Source organism: Vulpes lagopus, chromosome 12, assembly GCF_018345385.1.
Source record: "Vulpes lagopus strain Blue_001 chromosome 12, ASM1834538v1, whole genome shotgun sequence".
Taxonomy (NCBI): Eukaryota; Metazoa; Chordata; class Mammalia; order Carnivora; family Canidae; genus Vulpes; species Vulpes lagopus.
This window is the reverse complement of record NC_054835.1, coordinates 28474581-28495983: the sequence shown is the minus strand read 5'-3', so window position 1 is coordinate 28495983 and position 21403 is coordinate 28474581. Positions and strand designations below refer to the sequence as shown.

Here is a 21403-nt window from a genome sequence, read left to right as displayed (position 1 = left end):
GCATGGCAAACCAGAGAGCCCAGGATGCTGGAAAGGTGGTGACTCCCACCAGCTCCAGCCAATGGTGCTCCATAGAAACGTGGAGTCACTGGTTTGCAATCTTGGAGGAAGAATGTGAACTTTTTATGGATAGGGCGATGGCTTCTGTTTCTGCTATTCTTGCATATGTTCGGTTAATGTTTCTGAGAGATGGAAAGTCCTTCAACTGACTCCTCCTTGCTCTGATGCTGGGCAGGGGAAGGGGTTTAGAAACTTCCAGGTGATGTGGGAGGATATGGGTGGGGTGCATCCCCTGGATGACAGCCAGAGGTTCTGCTGGTAGATGATGTTTGGTGGGGAAAGGAGGCCTCAATTTCCACCCCTCTCAGACCAGTCATGAGTTAGGAAAACCTGAGTGAGTTGGGACATCACTCTTAGGCAACAAGGGAACAGAGAACAAAGGGGCTGGGTGAAGTTCAGAGTGTGTGTGGGGTCAAGTGTGAACCTACCTTGCTGGCCAGTGACAGGCAGGGGCGGGGGGCCCGTTGGGGACTCTCCAGCTTGACGATGCTGATGAATCCAGGCTCCAGATTGTCGTCATCACTGGCATTGCACAGATACAGGGGGTGGGACTGCAGAGAGAGAGGGGGAGAGAGAAAAGGGGAGAGAGAGAGTTTAAGGAGGCTCTAGGGAATAGGAATAAGCTGTAGGAGCGAAGCACTTCCCCACTGTTCCAGGCAGGGACAGGCAAGTCTCCTTGTGCTGTTAAAGAGTGGGTCTTCTTTATACTTTACCTCAGAGGAAGTTTGTAATTTCAGGGGTGCCAGGGCCAAGAATATGTGGAGGTGAGGGGTAGGTAGGCATGAGAGGTGTCCTAAAGGGGGACGTCAATGAAGAGTCTGTAGCAAGGCCACTCTGACAACCCTCAAACTGCCCCAGCCTCTTTTACCTCCTACTTCTTCCACCTGCTACAAACACCCAGCTGAGAGCCATATCAGCATCTGCAGGATCTTGCCTTTCCCTCCATGCTCTCCTAGGGTGGTGCCGGGTACAACCAGTACCTGCTGCCTCCTCGGTATGTCCCCTGAGGTCCCCATCTCTCACGTACCTTGGGTCTTCTTGCTTGGTGCTGCCTTGTTCCTCCCGATATCCCCCTTTGCCCCTGCCTTGCACCCATCCTGAGATGAAGCAGGGCACTGGCAGGAAGAAGACACTTGGGAAGGAGGCTTAACTAATAGCCTTGAACCTCACACTTCCTAGGAGCTCGTCCTGGTCCCAGGAAGTATGCAGTGGAGATGAGCCAGTCCAGCCCATCTGCTCTGAGGGTATGGCAGGGCCAGGCCAAGACCCTAGGCCCCTAGCCCAGTGGGTGCAGAGCAGTGCCTCAGGGGCAAATGGGCCCAATGTGTGCTATCACACCAGAGGATCCCCTCAGCAGAGGGACAGGAGTGCCCTTCCGTATACTTACTTGTCACTCAAGGGGAATCAAATGCCCACTTGAATCTAATTTTCCCGGAGTGCTGTGAGAACAAAGTATGATTTATTTGACACTAGATAATCCTATGGGCTAGAAGTTTCTACGTGATGGAAATGCAGTGTATCCTGTAAGACAGGGGATTTTGTATGAGGGAGGTGCCCATACTTCCCTCCCTACTGCTGCTGAAGGCAAAAGGACTTTCAGAAAGAACCATCAGAGAAACCAGACAGCATTCTGAATTTATGAAGATGCTTCCAAAGATGACAATGCTGATGATGGATTTAAGAGTACAGTTACTTCTTGAAAGCATTTTCTTTTTTTTTTAAGATTTATTTATTTATTTATCATAGACATAGAGAGAGACAGAGAGAGAGAGAGAGAGAGAGAGGCAGAGACACAGGAGGAGGGAGGAGCAGGCTCCATGCCGGGAGCCCAACGTGGGACTCGATCCCAGGACTCCAGGATTGCGCCCTAGGCCAAAGGCAGGCACTAAACCGCTAAGCCACCCAGGGATCCCCTTGAAAGCATTTTCATGTTATTTCTTTTCACTGTGTCCCTTAAACTTAGGGACCACCTTGCTTTGAATTCTATCCTTTCTATCAATTCTATCAAATCTTTGGGCACCTCTTTGCCCAGGCATGGAGGCATTGGCATGTGTCTGGAAGGGATTGCAGGCAGTTAGGTCTGGTGTAGAGGGGAAGGTGGTGATGAGACTGGAAAAGTCAATAAGCATCAGACCAAGGACCAGAGACCACAGATTTGCGTTTGAGAAAGATCTTCCTGGTGATGACAGAAGACTGTCTGGTACGGTAAGGAGTCAGAAGTCAGCTGTTCCAACAGAACAAGAGATGGGAGATCCTCCTTCAGGAATAACAAATTGCAGCCATAGGAGTCTACTGCTTTGCTTGTTCCCCTACCATGACCCATGGTCAACTTTCTTCATATAACTCCAACATGCCTCTTACTGACCAGAGGGTCAACTGAGGGGAAAAGTCACCTCAAAGAAGAGCTGTCTTTAGAGAAAGATTTACAAATATTTAACCACTGTTCTGTCCTCAAACCTCCACAAGGGAACCAGCATATACAAAGCAGCGCTATATTGTAGGATAACTCTGATGAGATGCAGGAGAAAAAAGTCAGTATGTCAGATTCATAAGACTTCCCCGTCTGAATGAAAAACTATGGAAGAGGGAAGGGGAGGAAATTAACTATTAGTAAATGCCTCTTGTATGCCAAGCCCTCTAGATCTTATCTCAGTATAAGGTATGTGTGATCATCCCCATCTAAAGAAGAGAATGAAGCTTGAGGCACAGGGAAGTTAAAGTCAAACAAGATTAGAACTCAGCTCTATCTGACTCCAGCCTCTGGAGTCATGTAACTCTAAATGGACACACAGTCAACCCTCCATTGTGCACACTAATGATGATGATGGTAATGCTAGAAACTACTGTCTCCATTTTATTTTATTTTTATTTTTTCAATCACATTCTTTAGTGTGTGGGGTTTTTTAAAAAAATATTTACTTGAAAGAGAGGAGAGAACACAAGCAGGGGGAGGGGCAGAGGCAGAGGGAGAAGCAGACCTCTGCTGAGCAGAGAGCCTGACGACGCAGAGCTTGATCCCAGGACCCTGAGATCACAACCCGAGCTGAAGACAGGTGCCTAACCAACTGAGCCACCCAGGTGCCCCTATTTGTCTCCACTTTATTTATTTTTTTAAAAAAGATTTTATTTATTTATTCATGATAGTCACACAGAGAGAGAGAGAGAGAGAGGCAGAGACACAGGCAGAGGGAGAAGCAGGCTCCATGCAGGGAGCCCAACGCGGGATTCGATCCAGGGTCTCCAGGACCGTGCCCTGGGCCAAAGGCAGGCACTAAACCGCTGCGCCACCCAGGGATCCCTGTCTCCACTTTAAAGATGAGGAAACTGAGGCATTAAGCGGTTAAGTAACCAGCAAGGAAGAAGTCAAACTTTCATTATTTGCATATGACATGATACTATATATAGAAAACTTGAAAGATCACTAAAAAGCTGCTAGAACTGATATATGAATTCAGTAAAGTCATGGAAACAAAATCAATATGCAGAAATCTATTCCATTTCTATACACCAATAATGAAGCAGCAAGAAAAAAAAATTAAGAAATCAATCCCATCTGGGGTGCCTAGGTGGCTCAGTCATTTGGGTGTCTGCCTTTGGCTCAGGTAATGATCCCAGGGTCCTGGGATGGAGCCCCATGTTGGGCTCCCTCTTCACAAGGAGTCTGCTTCTCTCTCTGTCTCTACTCATGCTCGCTTTTTTTTTCTCTCTCTCAAATAAATAAATCTTTAATAATAAAAATAGAAATCAATCCCATTTACAATTGCACCAAAAACAGTAAGATACCTAAGAATAAACCTAACTAAAGAGTGAAGACTTGTACTCTGAAAACTATAAAATGCTAATGAAGGGAATTGAAGATGATGCAAAAAGATGGAGAGACATTTGCTCATGAACTGGAAGAACAAATATTGCTACAATGTCTATTACTACCCAAAGAAATCTACAGATTTAATGCAATCCCTATCAAAATACCACCAGCATTTCTCACAGAGCTAGAACAAACAATCCTAAAATTTGTGTGGAACCACAGGAGACCCTGAATAGCCAGAGCAACCTTGAAAAAGCAAAACAAAGCTGGATGCATCACAATTCTGGACTTCAAGTTGTATTACAAAGCTGTAGTCATCAAGATAGTATAGTACTGGCACAAAAACAGACACATAGATCAATGGATCAGAATAGGAAACCCAGAAATAAGCCCATAACTATATGGTCAATTAATCTTTGACAAAGCAGGAAAGAATATCCAATGTGAAAAAATGGCTCTCCAATAAACAGAGTCAGGAAAACTGGACAGCAACATGCAAAAGAGTGAAACTGGACCACTTTCTTACACCATACACAAAAATACATTCAAAATGGACTACAGACCTAAATGTGAGACCTGAAATTATAAAAATTCTAGAAGAGAGCACAGACAGTAACTTCTTTGACATCAGCCATAACAGTTTCTTTCTAGATGTCTCCTGAGGTAAGGGAAACAAAATAAAAAATAAACTATTGGGACCACATCAAAAAAAAAAAAATTCCACAGTGAAGGAAACAACAAAAGTAAAAAAAGGAAAAAGTAAAAGGGAACTTACAGGATAGGAGAAGGTAATTGCAAATGACAATGATGATAAAGAGCTAGTATCCAAAATATATGAAGAATTTATATGAGAGAGAGAAAAACCATAAGAGACTCTTAGAGAACTGAAGGTTGATGGAGAGAAGTGGATGGGGGTTGGGCTAGATGTGTGATGGGCATTAAGGAGAGCACTTGTTACGATGAGCGCTGGGTGTTGTGTGTAAGTAATGAATCACTGATAGAATTCTACTCCTGAAACCAATATTGCACCGTGTGTTAACAAACTAGAATTTAAATAAAAATTTGAAGGAAAAAAAGAATTTATACAACTCAACACCAAAAAAATGAATAATCCAATTAAAAAACAGAAGACATGTATAGACATTTTTCCAAAGAAGACATACAGAAGGCCAAGAGACAAATGAAAAGCTGCTTGTCATCTCTCATCATTGGAGAAATGCAAATCAAAACTATAATGAGATACCACCTCATACCTGTCAGAATGGCTGAAATCAACAACACGAGAAACAACAGGTGTTGGTGAAGATGTGAGGAAAGAGGAAACTTCTTACACTTTTGGTGAGAATGCAAATTGGTACAAGCACTGTGGAAAACAGTATGGAATTTCCTCAGAAAGTTAAAAATAGAACTACCCTACAATCAGCAATCGCACTATTGTATTTACCCAAAGAATACAAAAATATTAATTCAAAAGGATACATATATGCACCCTGATGTTTACAGCAGCATAATCTATAATAGTTAAAGAAACAGCCCAAGTGTCCATTGATTGATGAATGGATAAACATGTGGTATATGAATAAAATGAGTATCACTCATAAAAAAGGATGAAATCTTGCAATTTGCAATAATGTGGGTGGAGCTAGAGAGTATTACGCTAAATGAAATAGGTCAGAGAAAGACAAATACTATATGATTTCACCCATATGTGGAATTTAAGAAACAAAACAAATGAGCAAAGGGGGAAAAAGGAGAGAGAGAGACTCTTAACTATAGAGATGTGATGGTACCCAGGCGGGAGGTGGGTGGGTGGATGAGTTAAATAGGTGAGGGGGATAAAGGAGGGCACCTGTTGTAATGAGCATCAGGTGTTGTATGGAGGTGTTGAGTTACTAAATTCTACACGTGAAGTTAATATCACACTGTATGTTAACTAGAATTTTTTTAAAGATTTAAATAAAAGATTAAGTAACATGCTCAGAATTACATAGCTGAGATCAGAAGAAAAGTAGGATAATGTAAAATAATAGTAAATTAAGAATAATTTCCACTTAACTTTGAAAACCCGATGCCTTCCCCCAACTCATGGCCATTCAAATTTTACATTCCTAAAGAGTCCCTGAAATATTGGTGGTGACTTCTAGGATCCTCTCTTAGGCCTCCTCTCTTTTTACTCTCCATGCACCCCCTGGGTGACTCCAGCCAGTGTACGGCTTTGGTTCCCACACAGAGATCATTGATTACATATGTGTAGCCCAGACCTCTCTTGAGTTCCAGACCCAAAATGTCCAATACGTAGGGCTTGGATGTTTCTGCCTGAAGAACCTTAAGTGAGACATCTCAAACTCAGCATGTTCAAAACTGAACTAATCATTTTATCCCTCAAAACTTCTCCTCCAGTGTTCCCTATTTTAGGGATTGGAACCACTATCCACCTACTACCCAAGCCAGATGTGGTCCTCCTAACCTCCTCTCTCTCCTGCCCCCCCTATCCCCACCAGCAACAGCCACCAATCACCAGATTCTAATAATTCTATCTTTCAAACATGTCTCTAATTTATCCTCTTCCCTCCATTCCCACTCTGGCTACTCTAATGCAGGCCGCCATCACTGTTGTTCCAATTTACTGAAATATCCTCTTAACTGGGGTCATCTTACCCCTCTCACTGAAGCCAGAGTGATCTAAAATGCTAACTTGAGTGTGTTGCTCTTCCACTTTAAGCTTTTTTTTTTTTTTTTAAGATTTATTTATTCATGAGAGACACAGAGATATAGGCTGAGAGAGAAGCAGACTCCCTCTGGGAAGCCTGATGTGGGCCCTCCGATCCCAGGTCCCCAGGATCAAGACCTGAGCCAAAGGCATTCAATCACTGAGTCATCCAGGTGCCCCCCACTTTAAGCTCTTAAAAGGCTTCTCACAGGGAATGCCTGGGTGGCTAAGAGGTTGAGCTTCTGCTTTCAGCTCAGTGCATGATCCCAGGGTTTGGGGATCGAGTCCCACATCAGGTTCCCTGCATGACGCCTGCTTCTCCCTCTGCCTCTCTCCTTGTGTCTTTCATTAATACATAAAACCTTTTTTAAAAAAGGCTTCTCATAGCTCTTGGAATAAAGTCTGTATTTATAAACACAGCTTCAAAGCTCTGTCTGCTCTTGGCTTACCGTTCCCTTCCCATACTTCTTTCCCCCTGGCAACTCGTGGTCCAGAAATAACGTGTTTCATGTCTCCAAACACTTTTGGCATTTGCTGCTCTGTCAGGAGAGGTCAGAAGCCTCTCCTTCGGGCCCTCTTAGCTCCCTGAATTCCTCCATCACAGACTCATGCAGTGGTATTTCAGTTGTCGGCTCACTTACCTCTCCCCCCAAGCTATCACTGACCTCCACATCCCCTTCAGTGCTTGCCACACAAAAGATACTTGATTAATATTTTTTAAATCAAGTATTAAAGGTCTACAGTCAGATCACTGACAGTCAAACATAAAGGCAATGCAATGCACACCAAAATTCTGATAATAGTGGCTTTGGGAGAGGATTTAGAGAGGAGACAGTGAAAACAGACTGTGTTTTACTTCGAACATTTCAATCATAGGGTAATTTACTGAGATATTAATTTGAATTTTGCTATTTTGCTGTTGTGAAAGAACAGAAAAGAATGAGAACTCTTTATATTTTGTTCTGTCTTTTCTCTCCTGCCATTCCAAAAAGAGAGCCTCTCCTTCTATTTCCCTGCCTCAGGGGCACTTGCCCAAAACAACTGTTGCTAAAGACCTATCTTCCTAGCTTCTATGAAAGATTGAACTCCTTGAGGAAAATGTGAGTCTCCTAAAGGCAGAAAGGAGTGTGTATGGGAGTGGGGGGGGGCATTAGAATCCCTGGAATCCTAGGGAATGGGAGGAAGAGCCTGGGAGATGCCAAGTTGAGGGTATCTGCAGACTGTGCCCTAGAAGAGGTAGATCCCAGAAGGCTGGACCCTGGCAAAGATGATGTGCCTACATGGATTTCAAGTGAACACTTGTGCTTGAACAATGGGCATATTTGTGGTGACCAGCGTGGACACATATCATCAGAGGGGTCTCTTAGATATGAGACTGTTTTAGCTGCTCTGTGAGGGGAAGCTCTCAAGAAAACATATTTCTTGTATCGTCATATTTTTTGTATGAAACCATGCTCACTACACTTTTGTGTGGTTTGATTCTTCTACAGTAAGACGTTTTCACGTATTCTCAAATTTAAAATAAAACCAAAAGAGAGAGAGAGAGAAAGAAAGAAAGAAAGAAAGAAGAAAAGAAGAAAAAGAAAAAGAAAGTCATTCAACTAGGACACTGTTCATTACCTAGCAAAGCAGTTTTAGTCTTCCTTGGGTATAACAGGGGTTGTCTTTGCTCCCTCCTCCAGGGAATTTTCAGCTGGGAAGAGGGCCCCTGAGAAGAAAATAGATCCAAATATACCTGTCTCCTTAGGATACAAGGTCTCCTAATAAGGAGGTGTCATCACCTGTCCTCTCAGTGACACCAGGAGAGAGCCAAGAGAAATAGGCTTGTAGGATTCAGGGAGGGTATGGCTTGGGAGGGCCCCCAAACACTTGATGGATTTAAGGATTGGCTGTGTCTTCCTGAAAGGTCAGACACGGGGACAACCTTGTCCTAGATGCTGCCATGAGGGGCAAATTAAGAGGAGCCTGAACTTGCTCTAAGGGTCCAGACCACTCTGGCCGAGATCTCAGCTTTGCACCTATATTTTATATGTGTATGTAGAGATGTGAATACTGTCCTTTAGTGGTATGTGTTGTATACTTCCTATTCTTGGATCTGTCTTCTTCCTCTATTTGTTCTGACTTTCCCCCTTCCTTCCAAAATAAACCTAATGCTCCAATTCTGAGTGTGCGACTTAGCCTTTCTGAGCCTCACATTCTTCACCTACAGAATGGGATGATTATCATGAAGACTGGAGATAATGGATATAAGTGCCTAGCACAGAGCCTGACACTCAGTAGGTGCTCATTCAATGGTAGTTGTTTTATTATTGCATTTACAACAATAAAATCCCTCCTCATTGCTGGAAGGGACAAAGACCTCTCTGAGTGCTACTGCCTTGGTGATTGTCAACAGTGCCTCTGAATGTCAGTGTTCTACAAGGCGCAGTCTGGGACAGCTCATTATCCATGGTCACTTCTCTCCTCTAAACCCCACTGAACAAGCTCTTCCAGTTCTCAGCCCGCCTCCTTCCCATGAAGGAGGCCATGTGATCTCATTACCTCCTCACAAAGGGCATTCCAGGGCTCAACCAAGCCCCAAACTTAATGCTGGTCTTTCTTTATCCACGGCATCTCCTCATCTTGGGGTGTGTGCTTTTGCAAGCAATTCTTTACTGTCTCTTGTTTCCAGCCACCTCCCTCCCCCTACCTCTGCTGCAATAATTTCTTAGTTCTCTGATTCCACATACGGACCTTTACCCAGGCCTTGGACAGGTAACTTTACTGCCTGCTACAATTTTGCCTTTGTAATCAGGAACATTGGCCAGGCATCAAAGGCACCTTTCTCCCCATTTCCTCTTTTCAGATTTTATAATCAATCTCTCCTGTGCAACCTCCATTACCTGTACTTAGAACTACCTGACTCTTATCTCCAGCAGTAGGACACACCAGCATCATAAAGTCAAGCTCCTTTGGCTCAAGAGTTGGGAAAAACAAATCGGCCTGAAGTTGCTTCTTCCTGCCTGCAACACCAGAATAGCCTCTGAAGCCCAGTTTGGTCATCTTGTCCTTTACTGAAAGAGGTGAATGCTCATATCCACAGATTAGATCCTAATGGTAATTGATTAGGCTTAGATTTGGAAACCACTAGACCTCATTCTCTTCCTTACCTTAGCCTGCCACTATCTTTGGAATGGCTGAGTTTCCTACTGAATTAAGTTGAGAGACTGGGAGATTGTCAAAAGGAGTTTCCCTTTATCCTGTTAAACATTTTTTTTAAAATAAGGAAATGTATTCCTGCTTAATTGTATAATTTTTTAAGGTAAAAAAGAAAATAATATTGGTGGGGCTAGAGAAGCACAACCTTGGGCTCCCTAGCAAGAGTGGACTGGCAGGGAGATGATGGGTGATAGAGGCCTCCAGTATTTCTCACTTGATCCAGAAAACCTCCTGGTGGACAGGTGTGCTGGTAAGTAAGAATGCTGACAAGAGAACGGAAATGATGTGCTGGCTTCCAATAAAAAGCAAGGAGACAAAGTCTGAGGGAGGAAATGAGCTCATCAGAAGTCCAGTCTGGGGCTTTGCATTTTGGAGGTCCTTAGTATTTGCTGAAAGAATAAAATTTCATTTGAATCCAGCTGCCATACAGTTTATAAAGATCTGAATTGCTAATAGCTGAGCCTGGTTCATGTCTCTAAGGGACTCTTCAAAACTTCCTTTTTACAAATGAGGAATATGAGACTCAAGTCACAGACTGCCCATGGTTACACAGCTAATTAAAGGAGATGGAGGTCTTCAGAATTCAATCCTAGTGCCCCTTCTATCCTGCCATGCCGCCTCCAGCATAGACCCCCAGAGGTATTGTGTGGTACAACAAACTTTAGCCAAGTATTGCAATGCATGGGTGGAAGGCAGGACCTCCATTTGTAGAATGTTCAAACTTGAATACTAGCAACAATATAAAGGCAGGGTCTGTTTGCTCATCTCCCCTCTGGCCTAGGCTCTTGCTGCCTAGCAGCCCCAGCTTCCTTTCTCTCTTCTAGGGCTTATCTCATCTCTTCTTCTAGCCACAACAAAGGCAGCCAGATCCAGACACTGCTCAGAGATGCTTTCCCAGTGAAAGCATGTTTGTTTAGGATGAGAAAGGTGTGTCCTGAAATTAGAGGTCACAGAAGCTCAGACCCAGATAATAGTCATTCAGCCAGACTACAGTTTCCCTCACTGTCTTGCTCCACATTAAAGACTTCATTTTAAAATGTATCTATCCTAGTCTCAGATCATGTCTAAGCTCCATGATGTAAATGGACCCCATGACCCTAAAATGTCCCTCATGCTGGGGTTTCCCTGACCCCATACTCTGCTTGGCATCTATGTATGGGTGGTTTACAGGGTCATAAGCAGAGTCATGAGAAGGAAGAAGAAAGGGAGGGGAAAGAAGAAGAGCTAAGTTGCTTTTGAAATAACGGTTATCAGAGAAGAAGCTTATTTGGCAATAATCAGACAGAGAGAAGGAGGAAAATCTCAGCCACCCAAGAGGTAGAGCTTCTGTCCATTCTATTCCCACACAGAAAAGGGTTTGTCCTGACTCAGCCCAGAACAACTTCTGGTTACAGAGGCACCAGGAAGCTGCTCCTGAAGTTAGGAGCAAAGGAGAGAGAGCCCACCAAATAACATTTTAGTTACATCAATGTTCTTTAGAAGGAAAGCTATGAAATAGGATGCCAAGGTTCTGGGGCCTACAAAGGTCAAGACCTTAGAAGACACCCCCAGTCACGCAGTTTGAATTGCTTTCCTCCACCAGGCAAGGATCTCCGGGATCAGACCTCCAAGAATCCTACATGAAGATGTCCTGAAATGTCAGTTGAGTTCTGTCACTCAATGACCACTGTCCCAGAGAGACCCTACCACCTTCACTGATCTCTATTCTTCAAGAAGCACCACGTGAGGACCCTTATTTACCTATGTCTTGTTAAGAGAGGTCATCTGCAGAAGAGCTGAGGTCTTGGCACAGGTATTGCTAGGGCAATACCTACCCTCCCACTTTCAAGATAAGGTCTAAGGAGGCTTTGGTCAGGGCCCCTCCAGGGGATGGCCTTAACTCTTACTGCAATAAGGTAGTTAACGGCACTCCCACAAGTGCTCCAACCTGATCCAATGTTGACTTGCAGACAGCCCTGACACAGTCTGCTTTACGATTTTGCTCTTCTCGTTGCAGCCAAACTCATGCCCGAGATGGTAGGAATTTGGAAACCTGCTGGAACCTGTTGTAGGTTTAAGTAATTATTTATGTTAGTTAAGATTTTAATGCTGAAAAGGCCAAAGACTAAAACCAGACAGGCTTTGTGAAAAAAGACCAAAGAAATGAAACTTGAGGAAATCAGATTATTCACTTCAATATGCCAGATGCACATCAGGACTACCAGCAGAGCTACTCAAGCATTGCTAAGTTTGGTGAGTTTAACACAAGAGTGTGAAATAGCTAAATTAATCTGGTTATTCCACACATTCCATCTCTTTCAGGCCTAGTCTCCTGCTCAGAGGTTGTAGGGATTTCAAGTTGTCCTGCAGACTCTGTGCCAGTCTTCCATGATCTGCTTGTGGCAGTGCTTATAAGTCCTTTGAGGGCAGATATTATATCCAGATGGGCCAGCTCAACTAAATCTATGTTCAGGTTTTAATTGTCACTTTGTAAGTGGGGATGGGAAGCTATGGGGTTTGCTTGGCTGACCCCAGTCCCCAGTTCCTGGGCAGTAACACACAAGATTGCATTTACATTGGAAAGTGGGGGGAGAAAATGGAGCATGGGCCTGTGCTTTGGTAAAGAAACAATCGAAGGGATATAAGGTAGTTGCACTAAGAAATTACGTTAGGAGGAGAAGGACAAAATTATTCAAGCCACCAGCCAACTCAGATGCCCAGAGCCTCTCCTCAGAAGCCACTGGGGGTTGAGAACAGGCCAAGGAGGCTTCTGTTCCAAAGAGGCAACAGTCAGAAGAGGCTTGTGTTGGAGACAACCCAAAGGCTCCAGCCTGCCTGCTGACAGCCCTTTGACCACAACTCTGAATCCCTGTCCATGGGGTGGCCCTGGGGAAGAGGCCTGCTTTGGGGGGACTGTTTAATGATTTGCCAGTAAAGAACAAGGCAAACAGCCTGCTGGCAGCTGCCTGGATGCAACAGGAGAGTAGACTTTTATTCCCACCCACGGTGTAGCCTTCCAGGCAGGAGATAAAAGAAAAAGTGAAAGATGGTGTTTCGAGAGCCTGGAAGGGATTGCCATTTGGGATCAGCACCTCACTGGGTCTCTGTGGATAGTGCCTGGATATCTTGGCATTGGTGCCAGTTGGTATTTACATCCTCTGAATATTTTAGTAATTCCTAATAACAGCATCTCTTGGGTTCCTAGGAACTAAAGAGTAAGATCTATATGTGGCATCTTCTGGCAGGATTCTAGGCATTAAAGAGAATGAAACCAGAAAAACACTGTCTTGGCTCTTAAGTAATCTTTTACCAAAAAAATATATGAGCTGGGAAAGTAGCTTCGTTCTCTGCTAATTTCCTTTTACTTTCTTCTCATGGGCCTTTCCCTATCTCCTTGGCTCTATAGAGGGGGGAAAAAAAAAGGGCACCTCCCATTCCCCTCTGAGCCAAAGACTCCAAGGTCTAAGTCCTGCAGCTTTCTGCCTCTTTTTGCCCTCAATCTCTTAGCCCAGTCCTTCTATAATCTTCTGATGAGCCTTCAGTCCTCAGAATTAAACATTTTCCACCATTAATCCCTAAAGCGATAGATTCAGAATTCTTAAATGACACTTAGCTCTTACAGTTTATCCATACAGTGCCTAGTTCTTAGATTTCAATAAAATATTAGACCTTTCCTCCTTTCTCTAAAGTAGATCCTGAGCTATTTCAAGTCAGGAACTTGGCCTTATTCATCACTTGGTGTAATGCCAGGTACATAGTAGATGTGAAGAAAAAAAATGCATGCACGCAGAGTTATCGGTTTTAATAAACAGATGTAAGATCAAATACATTTGTGGTTTCTTTGTCATTTCATCAGTAGATGCTTATTTACAGATTTCTGCTTTCTCTTTAAAAACCTTCTGTATACTCCCTGTAAGTTTAGGTTTTAAAGTCAGCTTTATGGTATTTTGACCTCTTAGCAAGGGAGAGTTTGCTTCCTTCCTTTTTATATCATGCCTAAATCTCCTCCAAAACTAAACAAAATTCACTTCTTTCAGGAAAATCTTCCTGCTTAATAATCCATCCCCAGTTACTCTTTTATTGTCTTCCCTCAGTATTAATGTGCTGAGTTGAACAAAATCCCTATGGGAGAGAAACCATCTTCCTGCCAAAAAAGGGTATGGGCTCCTGCTTTCAAAAGACTAAGGCCTAACTATAAATCTATGGCCATGCATACACACAAGCACACACACAAGGGGCTCAAGGCCATTTGTCCAGCAATACACAGGGAATGCAATTTCATAGATCACAGCACATCCATACTGAGACAATGTAGAATGCATGGGCAGACTAACTTATTCTTGTGATATTATTTTGGAAATGGTCTCTTGTCCTTTTGGGCCCTTTTGCCTAATCTCCCAGATCTTTCAGGATAGGAACCAATTAGAGACAATTAAAAACAATTTTATTTATTTTTTTATCCCTACAGCATTGACTCAAACTCTTGCTCCCTCACTGGCCACAGATCATAGTGTTGGCTGAGGGTCTCTGCTGAACTTTAGTTCCTACAATGACTTTATGAGGACTCAGACCAGGGATCAGCATGGAAAAGGTTGGGAAAAACTCAGAGTTGATTTACTCCCAACAGCACTCTATATTTTTTCTGAATGGGTCAGATTAACATTAAATGAAATAACTTATTTAAATATCATTTTTCTTACCTTAAGTGGAATGAGAGATGAATTATACTTCTTTTTTCCATCCTTCTACTCTGAAAAGCTGATGTGTCTAAAGCCCAAGTTTTAACGACTTCAGTTGAGGAGCTACTTGGTATCATTGCCTTTCCTATTTCAGCTTCCTTGCAGTCTGCTTAGCCCTCCATCCCACTCTGGTCCTGAGGATGTAAGCAGGCCATTTCATGCCAGAGGTGGTTGTATTTTCAAATGTTCCAAGCATTCCTTGACTCACTCTTTGTGAACTATGAGTTGTTATTTCCTAATTGCTCAAACCTCTTTATTTTTCTTGCTAAGCACAGATAGTAAGAGATATAAAAAGATAATCAAGGTGCTGATAAATAGAAGAGGAATCTTCTCGGTTATCAAGTTGGCTCTGCTGAACAGAAGTTCCCATTTGCATATGTTAGGACATTCAGAGAGGTGCCATCGCCAGACATAGTAGGTAAGGGAAGTACTTGGAGAGTTAGGAAGGAGCAGAGCCAAATTTCTGGGTTGAGAGTTCACAGGGCAATGAGGATCAATAGCAGCACTTCTGATTTGCACACTGTTATCAAGGTACAAAGCAACACTACCCTTTGTCCTTTTTATTTCTATCCTGCTAATGGAACCCTTCACCCTGAATTAAGACTATTACTTGGCTTTGATGTTGTGTTTTATATTAGCAAAGTACTTTACAATCCTTCATTAGCTATTTATTCTCCCTTAATTAGTACCACCCATTTTACAAATTAGGTTGAAGAGACAGCACAATGCATATTGGGCTTGCAACCAGGAATCCTGAAATCTGAGCATGGGTTTCATGTATTAAATATACGGAGAGGAGATGTGACCGACCATAGGAGGAGTCACAGAGTAAAAGAATAAAGGTGCCAAAATTCTAAAAGCCTTCTTGGGAACTAATACCTCCAATGATTTAGGGCAAGACCTGAAATTTTTACTTTATTTTGCCAGCAGCAAAATTGAGAGCTCTCACTAGCTTAAATTTAAAATGTGATCACCAAACACATCTGTAGTAGGAAAACAGTTCTCCTGGTTGACTAATTTCCTACATAACAGAGTTGAACGCAGAAGGGACAAAGGATGTATGGTGCCAGTTGTTGCCTAAGAAAACGGACTGATGCTAAAGCAAAACAAACATCCCGAACTTACTTCTGACTTACTGAATATCTCTTAACACTCTCCCTACTTGCTGTTCTAGTTTTCCCATTGTTTAAGATTTTATTCATTTATTCACGAGAGACAGAGACAGATAGACAGACAGAGACAGAGACACAGGCAGAAGGCAGGTCTCATGCAAGGAGCCCGACATGGGACCCGATCCCAGGACTCCAGAATCACGCCCCTGGGCCGAAGGCAGGCGCCAAACCGCCAAACCGCCAAACCGCCAAACTACCCAGGGACCCCCTAGTTTTCCCATTTCTGTGTCCCTCATCTGTTGCCTCTGCCTTCCTCTTCTCTTCTTCTGCCTCTCACTTAAATATAAGATTACCTTTCTTTTAAGGTTCTTACTCTAATATCTTCAATACAAATTCCAAAATTTGTCTCCTAACTCAAATTATCCTGCACTACAAAATGCCTGTTACACATTATTTCTTTGAAGTCTTTCTGGTACCTCAAACTCAAATATACCAAATGTACAAATCATCTTCTTCCTGTATTTCACTCTAAACCAATAACTCCTCTTAACTCATCTGTTTTTGTTATTGGCACTGTCATTCGAGACCTGGGCTGAGCCTCGCAGAGTCATTATGATCCCTCTCTTCCTGCATGCAATCACTCAAACTCCTCTTTGGAAACCTACCTTATGTCCCTGGAGTCTGAACCATTAATATAGGCCTCTATCTAGTCTCCAGTCTCTCACATTCTAAAGCTCTCTCTATATCTGCAAGAGCAATATTCCTAAATTTGGCACCAATCATATCATTGTCCTGTTCAAATACCATCAATGACTCTCTACTGCCTTCTGAATTAAATTCAAACTCCTTAGCCTATCAGATCAAGGATTCAGTACTCTCTGAACTGGCTTTGGAATAAGACAACCTGGTTTCACATTTCAGATCTGTCACTTGAAAGGTGTGTGTGTGTGTGTGTGTGTGTGTGTGTGTGTGTGTGATTGAGAGAGAGAGAGAGAGAGAGACTTTGGGAACCCTAACCCTGAGTCTTGGTTTATGGGTAAAAAAGTGCAGGTACCACTAGCCACCCAAGAAGATTATTGCAGAGATTAAATAACATATTTAAAGTACCAGCATTTCCTGCACACAGTAGGCACTTAAAAAGTATCAATTCGGGCAGCCCTGGTGGCGCAGTGGTTTAGCGCCGCCTGAAGCTTGGGGTGTGATCCTGGAGATCTGGGATCGAGTCCCATGTCAGGCTTCCTGCGTGGAGCCTGCTTCTCCCTCTGCCTGTGTCTCTGCCTCTCTCTCGCTCTCTCTGAATAAATAAATAAATAAATCTTTTTTTAAAAAAGTATCAATTCCTTTCTCTTCCTTTCTGCTTTTTCAGCTTTATTCCCATTTCTCTCCTAAAGGTATTATACTTGTCCAACTCAAACTTATTCTTCTCTCATATCCTCTTGGAATGCCTTTACTCCTATTCTGTCACTTTTTAAAATGCTACTTATCATTCAAGGGCATATTTATATACTAGCTCTTTCATAAAGAATCTCTTCTTCATCTGAAATGTCCCAAATCAACTTGTTTGTATTTATGGTGTGGCACTTTTCACCTTCTGCTTTATATTCTTATATACCAAATTGAGGGCAGGGTTTTCTTTATATCCCACAGAGCACAATGCCTTAATATAACAGGCAACCGATAAATGCATGCTGAATTAATACTGAAAGCTTGTGCTTTTGGTCTCCTGAGAATCCATTTGTTTGTGATTCATACTTCACACTGAGAACTCTTTAGAAACAATCTCTGGCGAGATATCAGAATTTCAAACAACTTTAGCAGAGAAGCTGAGTCAGTGTAGGATTAAGTTTAGTCCTAGTTCCGTCACCAGGAATTGTCTGGACCCTGTTCCTGATTGAGATGTTAGCCATGGAGCTCATTTGAAGAAATTCAGATGAGAACGTAACTGTTTTAGGAATAGGCAAGCAAAAATGCATGATACCTACAAAAAAATCAACCAAGAGGCTGACAATGAGAATGGCTTCACTGGTATAGGAAGAAGTCCCCAAAAGCCATCTGGTTCCATAGGTTCTGACTGTGGCTCAGCTACAAGGTAACTATACCTTACTCTGGCTTTCATCCAATCCATTTCCTCTTGGCCCAGTTAGCAAATGGGTAATTATATGACATCAGCCACCATGGGATGGCTAGAACACAAGGTGGCTTCATGGTGCCATATAATGTGGCACCAAATTTCTGAATCAGCAACCACAGGTGCATCGACTCTTCCCCACCACCACCACACTCCCACTCCATAAAAATGACCTTATCTGATATTGCTGTTGACACAGTGACTACATTTAGGTTCTGGGCACTTTCCTTTGCTTCTTCATAGTGTTTGCTTGGGTGGGTACTTCCATGTAGCCTATAAACAAGTATTCACAGCGCAGGAATAATCACCCAGTCATGAGGCCATGCTTTTGTCTTTAGGTAGGCTTACTTCAGAAAGTAGCAATGAATCCAACTACTCAGTTCACACCTGCCTAAAATACTGCAGAGGCTGAACTTCCTTTCTAGCCAAATACCTAACTAGCAGAGTTGCTGTCACTAAGTTTGATTCTTAGCCTGGACACTATCAGGCCTATTTCTGGAGCCACCTTTCTTCCTAAAAGAGCAGTTGCAACAATTTCTTCCCAAATTCTTTGTCACCGGGGAGATCAATAGCTCCCAAATGCACTTTGTTAAGATACAGGAAATCACATGATGTTGCTATTAGTAGGATGCTGAATGGGTCCACATGAAGATATGCCCCATGGGCATATCAGAATAGGCCTGAAATATGGCCTCTTAGTTGGCAAATGTTTGATGAACATCTATCTTCTTCCCAAAATTATGTTAGATCCAGCCCAGGAGCTGTAGTTTTACTAGGGAGATAACATATGAACACAACTAAATGGTGACATAAAATGGTATACTATCAAGTGCCACATTGTGTCACAGCCAATAGATCCTGTGGGCTTTGTGGAGGAGACAAATTTTAAGCTATCTCCTAAAGAAGACTGAATTAAATAAGAGAAGAATAACCACATATGTAAAAGAAGGGCATACTGATCCACTGGATTTGTCAAATGGATTTGGGAACTTCCCAGCTACAGCCTTGAGAAAAAACTGGGGTCAAGTGAGAGGGAAAAGGAAGGTTCTTGACCAGTTTTTCTCAAGTCTTCAAAGTACCAGAAGACTTACGTGGCTGGAAAATAGACCTGAAAAGATAGTTTAGATAGCTGAGGTAGGGTCAAGTTGTGAAAGCCACAGAATGCTGAGATAAGAGCTAGACCTTGCTGGCATAGGATAAAGAGGAATCACTCTAAATTCTTAAGCAAGGGGATCTCATGATCAAAACAGCATGTTAAGCACAATTGAGTATCAGAGTAAAAACTATAGTGGAATAAAAAGAAACTGGTGGTAGGAAAACCAGTTAGAGAGCTGTTTCAAAATCTAGCATGGCATCATGAAAGCCTGAACTCTGGTCATAACAGTTAAAAGGTAAAAGGATGAATCACAGAAATATGAAGGAAGTGTTGAAAGTACTTGCTGACAGACTGAACTATAAGAATAAAGGAGTTAAAAGTTCTACACCTGGAGAATTAGCGGGGGAGGGGGCAGGAGTTGCATCAACCCAAAGAAAATGGGGAAAAAAGGTAATTTTGAACAGGGAAAATTAATTCATTCTTGGGAATGCGGAATTAGAGACAAATATTTAAATCCTATAGGCAATCTGAAATAAGAATCAGAGTTTGAGTTAAAGGACAGGACTGAAAAAAAAAAAAAAAAAAAAAAAAAAAGGACAGGACTGGAGATACAAATTTGCCAAATAGTATTTATGTCTTCAGATATAGTACTGCTGTTATAACATTTTAAATATTAAGTTAGAAAAGGCTGAAATGGCTACATAAGTGAATCCAATTAAAAGCAGAGCTTGTGGTTGTTGGTTCACTCTAATTAGTCCCACTTCAATAAATCCAGAAGGGATGGTGCTGTGTAGCCTGCCTTGTGAGAGTGAAATTCCACTTACCTATAGGTTCTAAAAGCATCTCATGTACAACCTAAAAGATTCTGTGTCTCAGGGAAGTGGAGAGAAGAAAAATGGAGTTCTCATTTGCCTAAAGGCAAGGCAACCTTGGAATCTTCTCTTTGAGGAAAAATACAGAAGCTACTCAAAAGTGTTGGTTTCATTCTCCTTATGTCTTCTTGCTAGTTCTGTAGGCCAGATAGTAGTTTTTTCTAAAAGTTAAGCTCTGACAAGCTACCTGCTGCTTGAAAGAGTCAGTAAAGCTATTTGCCAGGTGCTGATAAATGATCTAGCCTTCAGGCCACTTAGTCTCTGCAAGTAGGACAAATTCTCTCATAACTAAGTGTTCATTTTCAGGTATTAAGGTCACAGTCACTTCAATGCAAGCTGGATGCTGTGGATATCTGTTAATGTCCTCACAGTTATAAAGGAAGCAGTAACCTAGAGCAGTGGGCTTCAAAATTTAGTACCCAAGACCTAGAAGCATCAGTAACACCTAGGAATTTGTTAGACATGCAAATTTTCAGGCTGCACTTCAGGCATATGGAATCAGAAACTCTGGGGATAGGTCCCAGCAATCTGTGGCTTAATGAACCTTCTTCTTCTTTTTTTTAATGAACCTTCTAAAACTGATTCTGATATACCTTAAAATCTACGAAGCACTGATCTAGAGGGCCCAAAATAATTCTAGGCACTCGCCCTACTATATACATAAGGAAAACAGTGAAGATGAGAAGCCCAAATTCAAGAATAATCACTTCCCCCCAAAAAATAAAAAAGTAAACATTATATTCAGGTGGAAGAGCATCGACTTTCTCCATTATTTCCTCCTATTAAACCTGTAAATGACCTCAGAATTAACCAGGGCATTGAATTGGGTGGATCAGGTAGCAAGCCACAAAGCTTCCTTGTATAAAGTACCTTATAAATTTTGTATTTCTACAATTCTATTGTATAAATGTGATTTAACATGTCTTTTCAAATAACCACTCTCTTGTTTACCATGAACAAATAAATAATAATGCTGAGAAAATGGTAAAGAAACGGTTTTGTTTTCTTTAGTGCTTGTTTTCTCCTAAAGGACTTGATTTCTTTTTTTGAGATTGAGTTTTTTTTTTCCCTCTTTGATTTAGGGTAAAGTATTAGTCATCCCAGAAAACAAGCACTCATCCTCACCAGAGTGGTAAAGCAGAAGCAGAATACAGGATAGAGAACAGGTTGCACATCCTCAAGCCATGCCTTCTCTTTTATTTTATCATATGCTCCCCTAAAGCTACATTAGAATCAGCATAGAAAACTTGGATAGTTAAGTCAGAAGCAGACCCACAAATATGTAAAAGGAATGAAAAAGTGATCTAGAAAGCTGAGCAAAATGGAAAACGAAACAAAGAAAATCAGAGGCACGAGATCAGAGCTTCCTATCTAATTAAGTCATGAGGGCCCCAGTTAAGTTGACCATATGATGCAGTTCCCCCACCACTCAGGCTTTACTCGGGAAGAATGTCTTATGGCTGTAACATTTTCCTTTGAAATAAATGAGGCAAGAGTTAAGATATTGTTTTGCAGAGAAAAAGAATCTAGATGCTTCACACTTGGGATTCTGGTATAAGGAGCAAAACCTAGGGCTCTGATGCTCCTCTTGAATACAGTAAGTATAGGATTTTATTTCTTTTGTTCATCTCAAACCTATGCCCTAATCTAAATTTTGCTCCTGTGCTATGCACAATAAACTGCTTCAGCAATGACAGCCTT

At 42.2% G+C, this 21403-nt stretch overlaps 1 protein-coding gene across 8 annotated transcripts in view; it reads right to left on the bottom strand.

Moving 5' to 3' along the window:
- RNF43 (ring finger protein 43) overlaps positions 1 to 21403 on the bottom strand; it is a 63981-nt gene that overhangs the window by 15873 nt on the left and 26705 nt on the right. For all 8 annotated transcript variants that reach the window (XM_041725508.1, XM_041725509.1, XM_041725511.1 and 5 more), the window contains one exon: positions 489 to 611. In XM_041725508.1, coding sequence (XP_041581442.1) covers positions 489 to 611 — 123 coding nt within the window. The remainder of the gene's footprint in view (positions 1 to 488; positions 612 to 21403) is intronic.